This window comes from Triturus cristatus, chromosome 4_2, assembly GCF_964204655.1.
Source record: "Triturus cristatus chromosome 4_2, aTriCri1.1, whole genome shotgun sequence".
Taxonomy (NCBI): domain Eukaryota; kingdom Metazoa; phylum Chordata; class Amphibia; order Caudata; family Salamandridae; genus Triturus; species Triturus cristatus.
The window spans coordinates 131,578,318-131,596,360 of record NC_140586.1 but is presented as its reverse complement, the minus strand read 5'-3'; the positions used below and the strand labels follow the sequence as shown (position 1 = coordinate 131,596,360).

The following is an 18,043-nucleotide window of genomic DNA, read 5'->3' as shown; positions in this document are numbered from 1 at the left end:
CCTTTCTTTTGCTGTAAAAATACTAGATCAGACTTTGGCAAAGTAACTGGGACTACTCCCTAGAGATGCCTCTTTAGAAAAGGAAGTCAAGTGTATTGAGACCATGGAAATTGGGGATAGGAAGTGACAGATACAGTGGAGGTGTGAGTGGGATTGGAAATGAGACAGCAGGAAGCTTAAAAGCCTAGCAGGCCAATCGCGGAGACACACTAAGCTCTGACCTTGCAACCACTTTTAAACACTCATTAAAGCATGGTGATAAAGGCTCATGAGGAGGAACTGACCAGTCTGTACAAGTGCAAATGGCATATCTTGAATTACTACTCTAACTGTAACTTTAAACTATGTGTCCCAACCACTAACTCTGACCAGGCTAATGTGATTTTTGATTAACCCTTCAAAAATAAAAGCTTGGTCAAAGTTTGTGCCAAAGTCCACTTGTGCTATTATGAAACTGCAAAAGTAATGCTCACTAAATGTGCTTGTTTTCTGTGCATATTATTGGCTCAGCATAGCTCATCAAAAGAAATGTGTTTGTTCCAGTCCTTGTTACGGAATTTAATGCTAAAATTATTAGTTAAACTTTGCACCTGAGCGCAACATTATAGTCGATCAGCAGTAACTTTGAGATGTTGAGCCCTCTTATAATTGGTGTCTCTAAGTTACTTATGTTCACCATGTGCCCAGGATTGCCCACGTCTCTTTCTAAATAAGAGCAAGCCACTGCCGTAGCAGCCTGACACGGAGCCGCCTACTTGGAATTACAATGATCCCTAAAGTGTGCACCTAGAGACCACCTAGGAAAATTTGCCTATACTGTAGTTTGGCTGACATCCAATGAAGCAGTGCTAGATGAGGCATCAAGGTGAACCCAAGAAGGTCTTAGAAATTGTCTTTCGACAAAGGATGTCTACACGAATAATGGGCGGGTCCTCTTAGATCATATAAAAGTCTCCATTGAGATCCTCAGGTTCTCCATATCTTCCAAAAGCAAACACCAGCATACATTTAAACCTATCATTAAACGCTCAGTTAACAAATAGGTTCACAATATTTAATACAAATGCTCCCTTATGTTTATTAGGACATGCTGTTAGATATTTGGCCAGAAGGGGATACCTGCTTTAGCAAAAGAAGTGTATGAATGCTCAGGACATAAAGGCCTTTATTATACTTACAGTGATTTCCTTTAAAATGTCTTGCGTTAAAAAAAAAAGGTCAATATTTCCTAAATCCTGCAAAATTAGCGTTATCAGACATAAAATAGAATAAAATAGAATTTATATATGTCACACTTGGCTGAGAATTCATATGTCACATCTTGCTGCGGCTATAATTTTTATGCATGTTAAGTAGTTTGGTACATTCGACCCAGAAAGCGAGCAGTTATATTTAGGCTTGGCACCATCGTGGCTGTTCAGGGTAGTTTTTGGTTACAGGGAGAATTCAAAAAAGTCCTTTTTCTTTCTTCAGATTCAGCTGTTTCCAGACAGGAAGGGCCACAAACTCTCCTCTTGTGATTCCAAACGCAGTGATAAAGTCTTCCTCCGAGAGGTAATTCTAAGGAAATTAAACAAAAATGTCACTATTTACACTTACCCAAAGTATTCATCAATTGATTTTGAACTTAGTCAGTTTTACTTTTATAGATATTTGATTATCCGAAGAAAAATTTTTTTCACTGACTAACTGACTAAATTGGTTTTGGAAGGATCCGTGCAGGGGTAATTTCAATTCTGAACAGTGCAAAAGTGCATTGGCATAGAAACTAGACTAGTCCTCCTTTGAGGACTAATGCTACCACAAAAGCAGCCATCATTTCTCTTGATTCCCCACTCCCTTGCTACATTACTTGTCCCCTTTGTGGTCATTAGGTGTAACCCTTTCCACCTCATCCTTCACCATCTGTCCTCTCCCATGCTTTATGACTATGATGTCTCAAGTACATGCATAAAGCTGAATTTAAACCATGGTTGACACTTATCAACTGTCATTAGCGTTGTTAAATCTTCCCTCTCTATCTGACTGTAAATCCTGTGAGGAGAATTAGTGTCAAGAATGCATCTCCAACAGCGGCAGCTTCTCCGTTAAGGCGGAGGAGTGTCACCCCACTGCTCTCCCAGCCGTTCATAAAGGAAAAATAAAATGCTAATAAGGCAGCGTTATTATAATTTTACTTTTCCTACTGCAGTTGATTATGTTCATTATGTCAGGGCAAGTCTGGGCTCTGTGATGTCAGAGCACTGCGGGGGGCGGGGGGGCACTCTGTAACTGCACATGACGGTTTGGCTGGTCGTCTTGGGCCGGCCAAACCGTCATGCACACTTTGCATGTTCTCCATCAGGCTGTATTGTACAGCCTGGTGGAGAACATGCCCAGTCTCCCACTGCCTGTCTGATCGCCGAACCTTAGCGCTCAGACCAATCACACTGCTGCAAAGCAACGTTGCGATTGGTTTAAGGGAGCCTGGGTGCTTCCTGCTGCCGGTACTCCAGACAGGAAGAAGACAAGACGAGAGGCAGCGGCCGGCCGCAGACAGTTGGTGTTTGTTTTTATCTTTTTCATCCCCCCCCGCACAACCACACCATCTGGTAGCAGCCACTACTGGGCTATGGGAGGAACTGGTATTTTTTATTTGTATTTTCTTTGTTGCAAATATGACTTTTGCTCCACAAGCCGATTCACTCTCGCCGATTGATTGCACTCGCCACCTGAGGTGTCGCCATTGTTTTCATAAGTTCCTCTATATATGCTGGCCGGAAGAGCTGTTGGCCGAATTCACAAGACATGTAATTTTATCTTACACCAACGAACATGCAGTTTTTTAAAACTTTAGATACATCCTAATGATTCACAAAACGTGAGGCCTTCATTCTGTATTCTACGTTACATTACGGTATAATAGTAACACCAAAATAGTCTTGAACATGGTGTTTTATACAGTACGTTTGCCGTTTTTAATGGCTCTAAACAAGCAATGCCTCATTTACCTGGGCTTTTGTGGCACTCTGATGACTTCAGTCAGCAGCCTAAATTCTGTCGCCGTAATTCAAACAGAGTGGCAAAGCTCAGCAGATGTCAACCAAGAGCATTTAACTTGCCCGGCCATTTTTCCAACTAAATTCTTACAAAACCATGTTGAATGTTCCTTTGTTGTATGAAGCTGCTGTATGCTACTGCTAAATTATGTCGGTAGTTGTGTAACCCAATGCATGATTAAGAAGATACTAAAATGCAAACTGCCACAGCAAGCGCAAAAAAACCCCAAAAATATTGAATGCCTGGTCCGAAAGAAAACGATGGAAAAAAGATGTCATTTTAGATCTATCCACTCTGCCTGTTCTCTGCTTCCTGTGGGCCCCTAGCCCTAAATGGCCCCCGTATTTGCCCTCTGTTGCTGGGTACTGCTGGGCTGGTGCCAACAACTTGCACAATTTATACATTCACTGGGAGTTTGTGATCCTGTAGTGGTGGAAAAATGCCAGCTTTCGGTAATTTTCCAAATTTTTGTACTGGTCAAGGCAACGTTCCTCCCCAACACAACGCATTGAACTCTGCTCGAGTAGGTGTGGCCCAGGGAGATTGTAGGGTCAGTTGTTTAACTGTGTGAGTGTGGGTGAGTGGTATGCATGTATAAATGAGGGTGAGTAATGGTAAGACTGCGTGTAGAGTGAAGGGTGTGCCTTTGTGAACCCAGAGTAAGTTGTGTGACTGTATGAGTACACAGGATGAGTGATTTGCTGTCATGAGTGTGGGATTAACAGTGAGAAGGTACTGAATGAGTGATGTGCCCTTGTGCGTGGCGGATGGGTAGTATGCTTGGTGAGTGAGTGGGTGAGTGAAGCAGTGGGAGTCTGGGTGAAAGGAACAATGAGTTTGAGTTAGTGCTAGTTAAGTGATGTGTCTGAGTTAGTTCAGAGAGAGATGTGCCTCTTTGTGAACCCATTCACAACTTTAAAAAAAAAATTGTAGCAGGCTTTCTTGAAAGATAATGCTGGCAAAAGAATTCTCAAATTTTTTCTCTCAAATTTTCTTGTGGGGGAAGAAATCCCTTCCGTGCGCTGCCCACCCATATTTGATTCATTCTCGCTCCACTTGCACTTTCCAACATAAAGGTTTCTGCCCCACCACTTTTAAAATGCCACAGCCGCCACTGATCTCCAAGCCTTGCCCTTCAGCTCCAGTTTAGTGATTGGCATAGAAATAAGATATTTTATCTGAAAATAGATGGAGAGACTGAAGAATACCTGTATTCTCTGCATATGCAGAATAAATAATCGCTCCTCCTAGGATACTGAATTCATGGACCCTCATTCACTAAAATGCAAAGTGTAGCTGCCATGATGGCAGCTACACTTAGCATTTTTGTGCACCCTTTGATGCAGCTGATATTGCAGGCATGATGCCTCATTACATCCTTCGTCAATGAACAGGTTTCTACTTGCTGGTGAGGAGATAGTAGAAGGACATGGAGTGGAAACTGCAGAAAGGAAACAAGGCTCTTAAAACTTTCCTTCTGCTAATTCATGATCTCGTAAGATCTGGGTCAGGAGGGTCAACCCTGGTTAGCAACTGCACCGCCTGGTTGACATTCCTGCTGTAAGTTAAACTCTCACCTCTTTCTTAGAAGGGTCGACATCTTCCGGCAGCTCGTGCTTCTGTTTCCGCAGTAGAAGGTGAAGTGGATAGGATTGATAGCAGGTGATTCCACTGCTGCCATTGGTCTTGGCGCCAGAGCTGGGGCTAATGGCAGTCCCATTTAAATCCTACATGGGAAGAAGAAGTAAAGAAGAATCGTGTTGAAAATATAACCATACCATGGCCCTAGATCTGACATGCTGGTTGTTCAGATTATCTACTCCTGCTTGCAGTAGCTGAAAACAGACTGTCTTGCCCTTTTAATTTGCTAAGTGATGCATGTGGTGGTCTAGTGACTCTTTCAGCTCAAAGTTTTAGTTAATATAATCTCTGCTTTTTCCACCCCAGATTGCAAAACAGGAGTGCCCAACCCTGGACCCCACCTAATGTAAAGCATAAGAAACCTAAATACTGATCAAAGAATGTGACTTTGAATATCAGGTCACTTCTAACCACGGTCCGAAGAAATTTCTTTGAGCGTTTAAAGGAAATTTATTTGAGAAATAACAGACAGCAGATTTGGGTGTTAGCAACAGCTTGACCATCACAGCCACCGTTCGGGGATAAGTGATGTAGAAGAAACTCACTCTTTATCCTCAGTAGCGTAATTCGAAGCTTTGATCATTCTGGCAGAATTGTGCTTATTACGAATGGGCAAAGAATTCCGTTCCATCTGTGGAGTTTTGCCCACTCCAAGCGGAGTGACGCAAAACTCTGTGAAGTGAAGCAGAGCAGAGTTTTTTCTCTCGCGTTGCTCACCAATGTTGATTTGACAAGTGAGAAAGATTGCAGGCTTGACCTCCTCCCGGTGAGATTTTTCAATGTGGTCGCGACCGCTCGCATTGAGAAATCTGCCACTCGCGTTGAGGAAGCTGCCACTCAAGTAGAATGTCTACTTGAGCAGCAGCAAGAAGCAGTGATCTCTGGAGCAACGCGTAATGCTATTCACGGTGACTTCACAGTACGGGACAAACTCCCGGTGCTAAGAATCAGTGCAAGCAGCGTGACTTACCACACTTTGCCACTTGTGGAACTCCGCAGAGCGTGGCACAGTTTTTTCAGCACTTTGCGGAGTTCCGCAGACCAGAACTCGGGCAACCTCACCTAGGCCTAGTGGTTACGCAAGAAAGGGACCGTGGAGAACAGAAACCATTCAAAGTACTGCTACTGAAAAAACATTGCATCATTAGAGGATTTTCTTTAAAAGCCCTGCTTGAGGAGGAGGAGCCTAGCGCGTGACCAAGATGGCCGCGTGAGCCTGGAGCTCCTGAGACCCGCGCTCCCTCCGGCAAATATCCTGTGACAAATCCTGTCTTTCACACCCGGAATATTGAAGGCGAACCGTTGCTGAGGTGATTGTCGCTGTCCGGACTGAAATCGCCCACCGGACGCCGAAGTTGTGCCACACGGAAGGTCGCGGCCTGCTCCCTGGAAGATGCCCGGGGCTTGCGCTGGCACGGTGCCCGAATGTACTGCTCGATTTTCCCGGCCCTATTGTGTTGGAGGGTGATTAATGTGACTTCAGTCTCTTTCCATCCAAGTCTAAGGGTTAGAGTAGTGTATAGAGCCTATTTACTAGGCACTTCGACATGATCCTGTGTTCTTCCCCATAGATCAGGGTTTGCATATATATATCCTAGGGGATAGATTCGTTAGCATTAGGGGTAATCTGTTCTGTAGTGAGGGTATTTCATGGAGCCGTGCTGAATTCAGGCCTGGTAGGCCTTAAACGGGAGAGACTCCATCTTTCCTCCTGCTCTGGCAGCTTGGGATGCTTCTAGGTCATAGGCAGTGTTTTAGTTAGGAGGTGTTATTCGCTTGGAGAGAACCGGTTCAGGCCGGCCCTTATCGAAGGATTGTATTTTTCTTCATGCCGAAGACACTACATCAGGCCGGCCGGCTGGGAACGTGTCCTTGGCACGGGGAGGTACAAGAATTTGGTGGGCGGCAGGTTACGGGCTGGAATTTTCCATGAGAAAATGCACATCTATATTAGTGAAAGTCTGAGGCAGACACTGGCACTTGCTTCTTGTCCATGGGCGGCACCTGGCCGTTAGTAGTAAAGCTGCTACTTATTCCAGGGAAGACAGATGACAAACTTGGAGGTGGAGAAAAACCGAGAGATAGATATTCCAAAGAGAAGAGAGTAGCCGATGAGGAAGAGGTCCCAGTGACTCGGAGAGGGAGACGGGAGTAAACCCGTGATTGCGGAGGTGTGACTTCCAGGCGAAGCCGAGGCGCAGACGAGAAGGGAACCTAGATGACCATTGAGTGCAGGCTACATACGACCAAGGTGATGTCAACCCCTTACTATTCGAGTGTACAACTTAATCTTTCACTTTTCTTTGCAGGTTATGTGGTATGTATTATGTTCCGTGAGTGTGCATGTAATAACTAAATAAAGTATTCAGTTTGTAGTAAAGCAATACGTGCTACGTGTTCTTGTGTAAGAGGGTAACCTATTCTTCTAGTCAGCTGTGACTTAACATGAACAGATGTTAATCCTGATCAGGTAGGTGGTAACTGAATAAGCGAGAAAGGAGCCCTTCGAACTGGGGAACAAGTTGTGCTCAACTAGCTGTCTTTGTGTGATCTGATATATAGTAACACTGATGTCGTGGTAATTATAGGATGAACTCGTGCTAAGGCTGCCGTCTGGGCAGGAAGTCCTGGGTCCATTTGGGACCGCGAGGCTGTGACTGCCGTCTGGGCAGGAAGTCTGTGGCTGCCGTCTGGGCAGGAAGTCCTGGGTCCGTTTGGGACCGCGAGGCTGTGACTTGTCTAAGGCTGCCGTCTGGGCAGGAAGTCCTGGGTCCGTTTGGGACCGCGAGGCTGTGGCTGCCGTCTGGGCAGGAAGTCCTGGGTCCGTTTGGGACCGCGAGGCTGTGGCTGCCGTCTGGGCAGGAAGTCCTGGGTCCGTTTGGGACAGCGAGGCTGTGGCTGCCGTCTGGGCAGGAAGTCCTGGGTCCATTTGGGACCGCGAGGCTGTGGCTGCCGTCTGGGCAGGAAGTCCTGGGTCCATTTGGGACCGCGAGGCTGTGACTGCCGTCTGGGCAGGAAGTCTGTGGCTGCCGTCTGGGCAGGAAGTCCTGGGTCCATTTGGGACCGCGAGGCTGTGACTTGTAGGTCTTGGTATATATAGTAGGAATTCCCTGTCCTTAGGTGGTACATATATGTGGTTATTTAGGTGTAAATAGGCCCTAGGGAGGGGGTAACGTTCTGGTTTGGGTTAGAGAGGCTCTGCTGAGCGGGTTCTATCTGATCCGAAAACCCAAGCAGAACATTTGGCGTCACGAACCGTTTACGAAACCTGTGTGCGTTGTGGTTGTCTTGTGTTTGCTTTCGGCGCGTGCGTGGTTTTGTTTGCATTTTATTTTTGTATATTTGTGTGTATAGTTTTTATTTTTCTTCCTTCTTTTCTTTCTCTTCTTTTCTTCTTTTTCCTTTTTCACGATGTTTTCTAGAAGGTCTAAATCTACTTTTAAGTTGCCCGTTGATATTCCCGGATGGGATTCTACGCCTTATGAAGCCTTGGCCCGTGAGTGGGCTGATTCCACTGGTTTGAGTGAGAATTGGAATTCTTCTTTGGAGCTGGCAGAGCCGGCTGATGTGATTGCTTGTTTGCAGAAGGCACCCGTATCGAAGGGTGAGGAGATTCCCATTTTGGGGCGCAGAGGTTGGATTCTTTTGTCTGCATACAGGATTCTGCATGAGAGATTGTTGAAGTTACAGATATCTCTTAAAGATGTGGAAGCGCACTTTGTTGAGATTCAGAATTCTCATACTTTGTTGCGGTGTCAAAATAAGTTGCTTGCTGATAAACTTGAGACTTACCAAACTATTGCCGAACGGGCGGCTGTGCGAATTGCTCGTTATAAATACAAGAACAGGCGCGGTCGGGTTTCGACGCGAAAGGTGCGTCTGGTCGTGGCGACAGCCGGGCTGGACTGGAATCCCGATGAATGGGATGGTAATATCTGGAACTCGACTGATTCTTGTTCCTCGGGTGAGGAGTCTGCCAAGCGCGAGTCTTCTCGCTCCCGCCATGATTGTAAGTCTGCTTCTCGCACCTTTGATGGTGCACCCCGTGATTACGCTCGTTCTTCGAGTGGGATCAATGCTTCTTACACTGATTGTCCCTCTACGAGTACTGATCGGGCTCCTTGTGATGCTCGTCCCGCGGTTTCTGCGCATCCAGTTTTCCGTCGAAAGTTGCAGCAGTCTCCCAATGCTCCGCAGGGTATTTCTTTGGACTGTTTAGAAGACTTTACTCAGCAGGAAATTAGTGACATTTTGCAGCGATTTCGGCAGCGAGCTGGTGAGTCCTTGCTCACATGGATGGTGCGCCTTTATGAACTGGGCGCTGCTGGTATTATGTTGGATACTGGCGATTGTTTAAAGTTCTGTTCCTTGAGTTTGGATTCTACTGTGCAGGATCATTTTCGTAACTATAATGGTGTTGGTCAGATTTCTTTACTCCAATTGGCGACTGAGGGTTGTAATCTAAAATATCCTACTGAATCTGACTGGCCTGTGAATGACAAGCCGTGGTATACTTTGTGTGATGCTGCTCAACGTCTCAAAGAGGAGGTGATGAAAACGGCAATTTTTCTGGGTACTGCTGACAGGTTGCTTGATGGTTCATTGACATCTTCTGTGCGGAACCGTATCATTCGATCTTCCCCTGTTGCCTATAAGCAGGTCATGATGACTTTATTGATTAATCAGACTGGTAACGTATTATCTACGGTTTTGGAATCGGTGCGCCAACTCGGTGAGTTGGGTGAGTGGTTTAAACCTGAACGGCAGTCCCGGCCTGACACTCGTACTCCTGGTGAAAATAAACTTACTAGACGTGATATTTTTTCTGGTCTTCTGGCTGATGGTGTGCGGAGGGAGGATATTGATGGTGAGACTACCGCTCGTTTGTGGGAGTTGTTTCACAAACGTGGCTTGGATCGAAAGGAGGGTGCCCGGCGTGTTCGGACCACTGAGTGTGATCGTGGTGGTTCTGACGGTAGCGGTGATGACGACCGCCGTGGGCGCTCTGTTCGTCGTGATGATCGACGTTCTGCACGTGATGTGTCCCCCCGTCGAGAGAGAGACAGGGAGAGAGAGGGGGAAAGAGAAAGGGGGAGAACTGACTATGTTTACAGCAGACGTAGAGATGATAGGGATCAATCCCCTGAGTTGAGGAGGAGAGAGGATCGTCACAGTTTGGTCGATCGTAACCCGCAGTACAATGCAGAAGATACGAATCCGTTCCGTACTGGGAATGGATATGAACAGGAGGTACCGATACCCAAGAAACGTGAGAGTCTTTATCCTGATCTATCCTGGTACACAGAATGCAGTAAGAATGACTAGGAAATAGGTCAAGCTCCGGTACACAGATGGGCTCACAGAGATAATAGACCCTATGTAGATATTGATATTTATTGGAGACATCGTAATATCCAAAGGGCCCGAGCATTGGTAGATACAGGAGCGGAGGCCACTCTTATTCATGGAAAATCAAAGAAGTTTACAGGTCAGCCTTTTACTATTACCGGATTAGGTGGAAAAGAAACCCCTGCAGTTCAAACTTTGCTTGAAATGAGAATAGGTAGAATTCCTAGAAAAGAGTATTCTGTACTAGTAGTGCCACTTCTAGAATTCATAATTGGGATTGATATTTTGAGAGGAATGACTTTGCATCTAGATGACGGATGTTACCAATTTGGAACAACGCATTATATATCGTCCAGACCTATACGGGTTGGTCGTTTAAGAATGCCCCCCATACAAGTTCCCCATGCGACAAAAGTGGTTTGTCAGAAGCAGTATCGTATTCCAGGTGGTCATGAGGAGATTAGTACCACTATTCAGGAGTTAGTGGATGCAGGAGTCATAACCCCAGTTACTTCTGCTTGGAATAATCCTGTTTGGCCGGTGCGTAAGAGTGATAACTCTTGGCGCATGACCGTTGATTATCGAGAATTAAACAAGCACACACCCTCTTTGACTGTTGCAGTACCGGATGTTATTACACTTATTGAGAGAATCCAAAAGCATCCAGGTACATGGTACGCGTCCATTGATATTGCTAATGCTTTCTTTTCAATTCCGATTGCCCCAGAATGTCAGGAACAATTCAGTTTTACGTGGAACGGGCGTCAGATGACGTTTAGAAGTCTTCCCCAGGGCTATGTGCATAGTCCTACGATATGTCACCGGCTGGTGGCAGAGCATTTGGCTGAGGTACCGGTTCATCCCCAAATTCAGATATGTCATTATATTGATGATGTTTTGATCCAAGGCGAAACACAAGAGGAAGTTCAGACCCAATTAGACAGAGTCATTGAGTGCCTGCGTGAGAAAGGTTGGGAAATCAACCCAGATAAATTGCAAGGTCCGTCCCAGGCTGTAAAATTTTTGGGTATTAATTGGCATGAAGGGCACCGTGAAGTGATCCCTCAGGTTAAACAGAAGATTCTTGATTTTGCAGTTCCTAGAAATAGGAAAGAAGCCCAGAGCTTCATTGGTCTGTTTGGCTTTTGGCGCCAGCATATTCCTCATTTGAGTCAAATATTGGCCCCCTTGTACCGGGTCACGCGTAAAAAGAATGCATTTGAATGGGATAAACCACAGCAAGATGCGTTTAGTCTGGCAAAAGAGGCAATTCAACATGCTCTGGATTTATGGCCTGTACGTGATGGTGACGTGGATTTGAATGTGTCTGTACAGGGCCTTTATGCAAATTGGAGTTTGTGGCAGAAACAAGGCAGGAGTAAAGTACCGTTAGGTTTTTGGACCAAAAAGTTACCTGATGCTGGTGAGCGTTACACACCCTTTGAGAAACAGTTACTTGCTTGTTATTGGGCTCTGGTGGATACCGAGCAATTGACTTTGGAACATGATATAGTTCTGCGTCCGGAAATTCCTATCATGCAGTGGGTCCTGAGTTCGCCGAAAACTCACCGAATTGGACACGCTCAAGAGGCGAGTGTGATTAAATGGAAATGGTACATACAAGACAGGGCACGTGTGGGCCCGAAAGGAGTTGCTTCTTTACATGAGCAGGTGGCGCGAGCGCCATCGACTGAGACTGAGAGTGAATGTTCCGTACCTTTAGCACAGGAGTCTCCTGTCAAGTGGGGTAAGCCTTTTGATGATTTGTCCGCAGCGGAAAGAAACCATGTTTGGTTCACTGATGGTTCAGCGAGGTTTATAGGGATGACACGGCACTGGAAGGCGGTGTCCTATAATCCGATCACACAGAAATTGTTGAGCACAACTGGTGAAGGTAAAAGCAGCCAATTTGCCGAGCTTTACGCTGTTTACCAAGTTTTGAAACAAGAGTTACCTGGTACATGTCATATTTTCACTGATTCTTGGTCTACTGCCAATGGACTGGCTGTTTGGTTGCCAACTTGGCATTCCCATAATTGGAAGTTACATTCCAAAGAATTATGGGGAAAAGAGTTATGGCAAGAAATTTGGGAGATGCTCCCACAGAGTACTGTTACAATCTTCCATGTGGATGCTCACACCCCGATAGATTCTCTTGACAAATTTTTTCATAACATTGCAGATGAGAAGTCTAAAATTGCTGAGGCAGTGGTGGACAGGCAAGATTCTGATATTGCGGGATTGGCGAAATGGGCACACCAGAAGGCAGGACATTTTGGAGAGAAGGCCACTAGCAGGTGGGCTGCTGATCGAGGAATTTATATTCCCTTAGATTTAATCAAAAATGTTATTTTACACTGCCCCGTTTGTCAGCATATCAGACGGCGTAAGGTGCCCCAAATTGTTAAAGGTCATTTACATCGCGGCAAATTGCCCGCTCAAATTTGGCAGATCGATTACATTGGTCCACTTCCCATGAGTAGGAATTGTCAATATGTTTGCACTATTGTTGATACATACAGTGGCCTGCTGGTAGCCCTTCCCTGTAAGCAAGCTACCCAATCGAATACCATTAAAACATTAGAATTAATTATGATGTACTATGGTGTGCCATTCCAAATTCAATCTGATAATGCATCCCATTTTCGTGGAAGATTGGTACAGGAGTTCTGTGCGGAAAACAATATTGAATGGATATTCCATATCCCCTACTACCCACAGGCCTCGGGCCTGGTGGAGAGATTGAATGGCCTGCTAAAGGACCAGCTGCGTAAGTTAACGGATGACAAGTATAAAAATTGGCGAGACTTTTTGCCCCAAGCACTATTGATTTTGAACAATCGTCCTTTTTTTAATGCTGAATCTCCACTCATGCGTTTGTTTCCCCCGAATGCTGAGGCTATGCCTAATGAAATCAGAGAAACCGTGATGTATTGGGAAATTACTCCCGGAGCTTTGGCTCCATGTAGAGCGACCCCAGGGTCGGCAGGTTTAGACTTGCATGCTATGGATGACATTGTTATAAAAAGTAGAGATCGAGTCATCATAGAGACAGGTGTTGGTGTTCAGATACCACCTGGAAATTTCGGATTGATCGCCCCTAGATCGGGGCTGGCTGTAAAAGGCATTCAGGTGCTTGGAGGAATTATCGACAGTGATTATCAGGGAGAGATTAAGGTGCACCTGCTGAATAGCAGTGAGATTGACTTACTGATACATCGCACTGACCGAGTGGCTCAATTACTCATAATGCCTGTTTTCAGTGGTGTATTAATGAAAGGCACTGCTCCAACGTTGCTAACTGTACGTGGCCAGAAAGGTTTTGGCTCCACGGATAATCCTGGGGCCAGAGTTTGGGTGCAGTCGCCTAAGAATCCCCCTGAACAAGCAGAGGTCATTGCCACCGGTCAGGATAATACCATTTTGGTTATGAGACCAGGGAAAGATAGCTGGGAAGCGGTCCCGGCTGATAAATGTTATTTACGAGAATGATTAATGCCTGTATTTGGTTCTCTTTCAGATCATTCTTTGGATTGTTGCTGCAGGATGTGTCGGAGCCGGACTGTTTTCGGACTGGTACGACGAGAAAGGAGGGATCCTATCAACCCGGGATGAACTGGGAACCCGAGTGTTGCGTTCCTTCGCTGCATGGGATTCATCATCGAACTTTTGGACCGCACTTGCCAAAAGGGTGACTGGCGCCCCTCACTTCTGTTTGACACCGATGAGATCTGTCCATGACATTCTGGCGACCTGCCTGGTTGCTGTCCCCGCCTCATGGGAAACTTTAACTCATATTTTTAATGTCTCGAAGGCCCGTCCCAATATTCTCCTGGGTGATTTTGCTACCCATGTATATTGCCCCCTATGTATTGAATTGCCGAACGAGCAAACCCCCATCCAGTCCCAAATACTTACTTATAATATCACACAAGGTGATTTGTGCTTCTTTCTTACGTGTAATCCTAGTGCGATCTCTGAATGTCTACGCCTCAAACTAAAAGGCGCCACTTCATTTACCGCTCACGAACGGACTTTGTGCTTTCAAAGGACACCGACCACATGTGTTTCAGTTCAGAACAATATGACTTGTAATAGTTTGGTAGTTACCCCCAGTCACTATCGCACGATGTTACTACCTGCCGGATGGCTTTTCTCATGTGGTAATACTTCCTGGCCATTTGTCCCTGCAAACATTTCCGGAGGCCCTTGTGCCATTACGAGACTCAGTTTGTTGATGTTTGCATCGCACCCGAATGCCAACTCTCGTGTGCTTCGAGATACTGTAATGTTACAGGAGGATTGTGACCCATCTTTGCATTTATATTCCAAGTCTGAATACCTTAGCTTAGCTGTTTCAATTATTGGTGTTCCTGCTTTGGCGGTTTATAATGCCAAATCTATTGGGAAAATGGCCTGCTGGATGGTGAAATCTATTAATCATACTTCTACAATTTTGTCTGACATGCTATTAGACGCCCAGGGTGAACGTAGGGCCATTTTGCAAAATAGAGCAGCCATTGATTATCTTTTGCTTAAACATGGACATGATTGCTCGGACTTCGAAGGTCTCTGTTGTTTTAACTTGTCTGACCATACACAATCCATTCGTGCTCACATCGACAAGTTGCGTGACTTAACAGAAGAAGTTAGAAAACACATTGACCAGGGCTGGTTTGACTGGCTCTTTAATTGGTTACCTGATATACACGCGCTACGCCAAATATTAGGTGGTATTTTGATTGCTGTTGCTGTTTTGATTTCTATCTGTTGCTTTATTCAGTGTATTCCTTCATTATTTCAATTCTGCACACTTGGTACTAGACATAGATCAGTTAGCTTTGTTTCATATTATTCTTCCACAGATGTTAGTTCTGTTTAATGAATGTATAATAGACTGAAGTCAAGGGTGAAATGTACTGCTCGATTTTCCCGGCCCTATTGTGTTGGAGGGTGATTAATGTGACTTCAGTCTCTTTCCATCCAAGTCTAAGGGTTAGAGTAGTGTATAGAGCCTATTTACTAGGCACTTCGACATGATCCTGTGTTCTTCCCCATAGATCAGGGTTTGCATATATATATCCTAGGGGATAGATTCGTTAGCATTAGGGGTAATCTGTTCTGTAGTGAGGGTATTTCATGGAGCCGTGCTGAATTCAGGCCTGGTAGGCCTTAAACGGGAGAGACTCCATCTTTACTCCTGCTCTGGCAGCTTGGGATGCTTCTAGGTCATAGGCAGTGTTTTAGTTAGGAGGTGTTATTCGCTTGGAGAGAACCGGTTCAGGCCGGCCCTTATCGAAGGATTGTATTTTTCTTCATGCCGAAGACACTACATCAGGCCGGCCGGCTGGGAACGTGTCCTTGGCACGGGGAGGTACAAGAATTTGGTGGGCGGCAGGTTACGGGCTGGAATTTTCCATGAGAAAATGCACATCTATATTAGTGAAAGTCTGAGGCAGACACTGGCACTTGCTTCTTGTCCATGGGCGGCACCTGGCCGTTAGTAGTAAAGCTGCTACTTATTCCAGGGAAGACAGATGACAAACTTGGAGGTGGAGAAAAACCGAGAGATAGATATTCCAAAGAGAAGAGAGTAGCCGATGAGGAAGAGGTCCCAGTGACTCGGAGAGGGAGACGGGAGTAAACCCGTGATTGCGGAGGTGTGACTTCCAGGCGAAGCCGAGGCGCAGACGAGAAGGGAACCTAGATGACCATTGAGTGCAGGCTACATACGACCAAGGTGATGTCAACCCCTTACTATTAGAGTGTACAACTTAATCTTTCACTTTTCTTTGCAGGTTATGTGGTATGTATTATGTTCCGTGAGTGTGCATGTAATAACTAAATAAAGTATTCAGTTTGTAGTAAAGCAATATGTGCTACGTGTTCTTGTGTAAGAGGGTAACCTATTCTTCTAGTCAGCTGTGACTTAACATGAACAGATGTTAATCCTGATCAGGTAGGTGGTAACTGAATAAGGGAGAAAGGAGCCCTTCGAACTGGGGAACAAGTTGTGCTCAACTAGCTGTCTTTGTGTGATCTGATATATAGTAACACTGATGTCGTGGTAATTATAGGATGAACTCGTGCTAAGGCTGCCGTCTGGGCAGGAAGTCCTGGGTCCATTTGGGACCGCGAGGCTGTGACTGCCGTCTGGGCAGGAAGTCTGTGGCTGCCGTCTGGGCAGGAAGTCCTGGGTCCGTTTGGGACCGCGAGGCTGTGACTTGTCTAAGGCTGCCGTCTGGGCAGGAAGTCCTGGGTCCGTTTGGGACCGCGAGGCTGTGGCTGCCGTCTGGGCAGGAAGTCCTGGGTCCGTTTGGGACCGCGAGTCTGTGGCTGCCGTCTGGGCAGGAAGTCCTGGGTCCATTTGGGACCGCGAGGCTGTGGCTGCCGTCTGGGCAGGAAGTCCTGGGTCCATTTGGGACCGCGAGGCTGTGACTGCCGTCTGGGCAGGAAGTCTGTGGCTGCCGTCTGGGCAGGAAGTCCTGGGTCCATTTGGGACCGCGAGGCTGTGACTTGTAGGTCTTGGTATATATAGTAGGAATTCCCTGTCCTTAGGTGGTACATATATGTGGTTATTTAGGTGTAAATAGGCCCTAGGGAGGGGGTAACGTTCTGGTTTGGGTTAGAGAGGCTCTGCTGAGCGGGTTCTATCTGATCCGAAAACCCAAGCAGAACACCGAACACTAATTGAAAAACAGCGGCTGATTGTGGGGCGAGCCATCGGAAGGACAGTGTCATCACTTTCACTTTCACTTTCCTGATTTCATCGCGCCCTGGCTTGGGAGTGCGCCGCGCCGGCCTTTTGTCGCACTGTCTTCTCTGGATGGGCAAGGGTATTGCTCTCGGCTGCAGATCACGATGTCAACCAAATCGGAAGCCGAAAAACAGAAGCCCAAGAGCACCAGGCGGGGAGGGTACACCCAAACCAACAACATGGACCGTTAAGCCCATCAGAAGGAGTCGCCGGGTGGCTCGGGTCGGCCACTGGAAGCCCTGAAGGACGGTCTACCCCCCGCTACGGAACCAACCCTCCAGGACGTTATGGGTGCCATCGAGGGAATGCAGGCCTCTATCGGGCGGCAACTCGAGACCTTGGCACACAAAGTGGACACCATCTCGATCGACGTTAACTTGATTCGGGCAGACCTGGGGAAAACCAATGAACGGGTTCAATCCCTGGACCTTAAAACTTCTGGCCTCCTGGGTGATGTCTCCGACCTGCAGCTGGAAGTCCGCAATTTGAGGTCCGCGAACGACCTCTTTGCCCGACGGTTGGAGGACTTTGAAGGCCGGGCACGGCGCAATAACGTGCGCATTATTGGGGTCCCGGAAAACTCGGAGGAACAGTCTGTGGACCTGTTCGTGGAGGACTTGGTGGTTAACCATCTTGCGCCCAAAGGCCTTCCAGAACACCACTGTGAACTTTTACCCCGACTTTACTCAGGCGGTGCAGAAGCAGAGGCAGAGCTTCCTGGCGGTTAAGAGAAGACTTAGAGGGATGGAATTGAAGTACGCCATGCTCTTCCCGGCCAGACTGCGCGTGGTGTATGAAGAGCGGACTTTCTTTTTTGATTCACCGGACATGGCTGGAGAATGGCTGGACACATTGCCCCAGCGACGGGCCGGCGGGGAGCATGCTGGTGGAGCAGAAGGTGGTGGTGTGGATCAGGAATGAGGACTCTGGTGCAAGATTATTTTGACTTTGCCCCGGACAGTGACTCGCAGTTTTTGGTTTCTCCGGGAGTGTAGTAACCCGGGGGGTGGCGGGGGTATGAAGGGAGCTTTCTCCTCCTCTGGGTTTCTTTTTGTAGATTAGTCTTAGAATAGGGCGACAGGCACACTGCAAGTTGGGGGGGCTTTTCAAGCTTACGCAGGGGTGCAGGGTGGACTGGGACTGTTGGGATGGTTGTTGTTGGTTTTTGTTTTGCAAGGCGTAGTGATGCAAGCTTCTGTAGCTCAAGTGCGGTTCTTCGGGGGGGGTGGTGGTCTCCTTACATTTCGGGATGGGGGG

At 46.7% G+C, this 18,043-nt stretch overlaps 1 protein-coding gene across 2 annotated transcripts in view; it reads right to left on the bottom strand.

Annotated features, from left to right (window-relative positions):
• Positions 1-1,148: 1,148 nt before the first annotated feature.
• The window catches only part of AVIL (advillin), a 289,261-nt gene continuing 272,366 nt past the window's right edge, over positions 1,149-18,043 (bottom strand). For both annotated transcript variants that reach the window (XM_085600802.1, XM_085600801.1), the window contains exons 19-20: positions 4,617-4,766; positions 1,149-1,560 (exon numbers count right to left, since the gene is read on the bottom strand). In XM_085600802.1, coding sequence (XP_085456928.1) covers positions 1,447-1,560; positions 4,617-4,766 — 264 coding nt within the window. In that variant the 3' untranslated portion in view covers positions 1,149-1,446. The remainder of the gene's footprint in view (positions 1,561-4,616; positions 4,767-18,043) is intronic.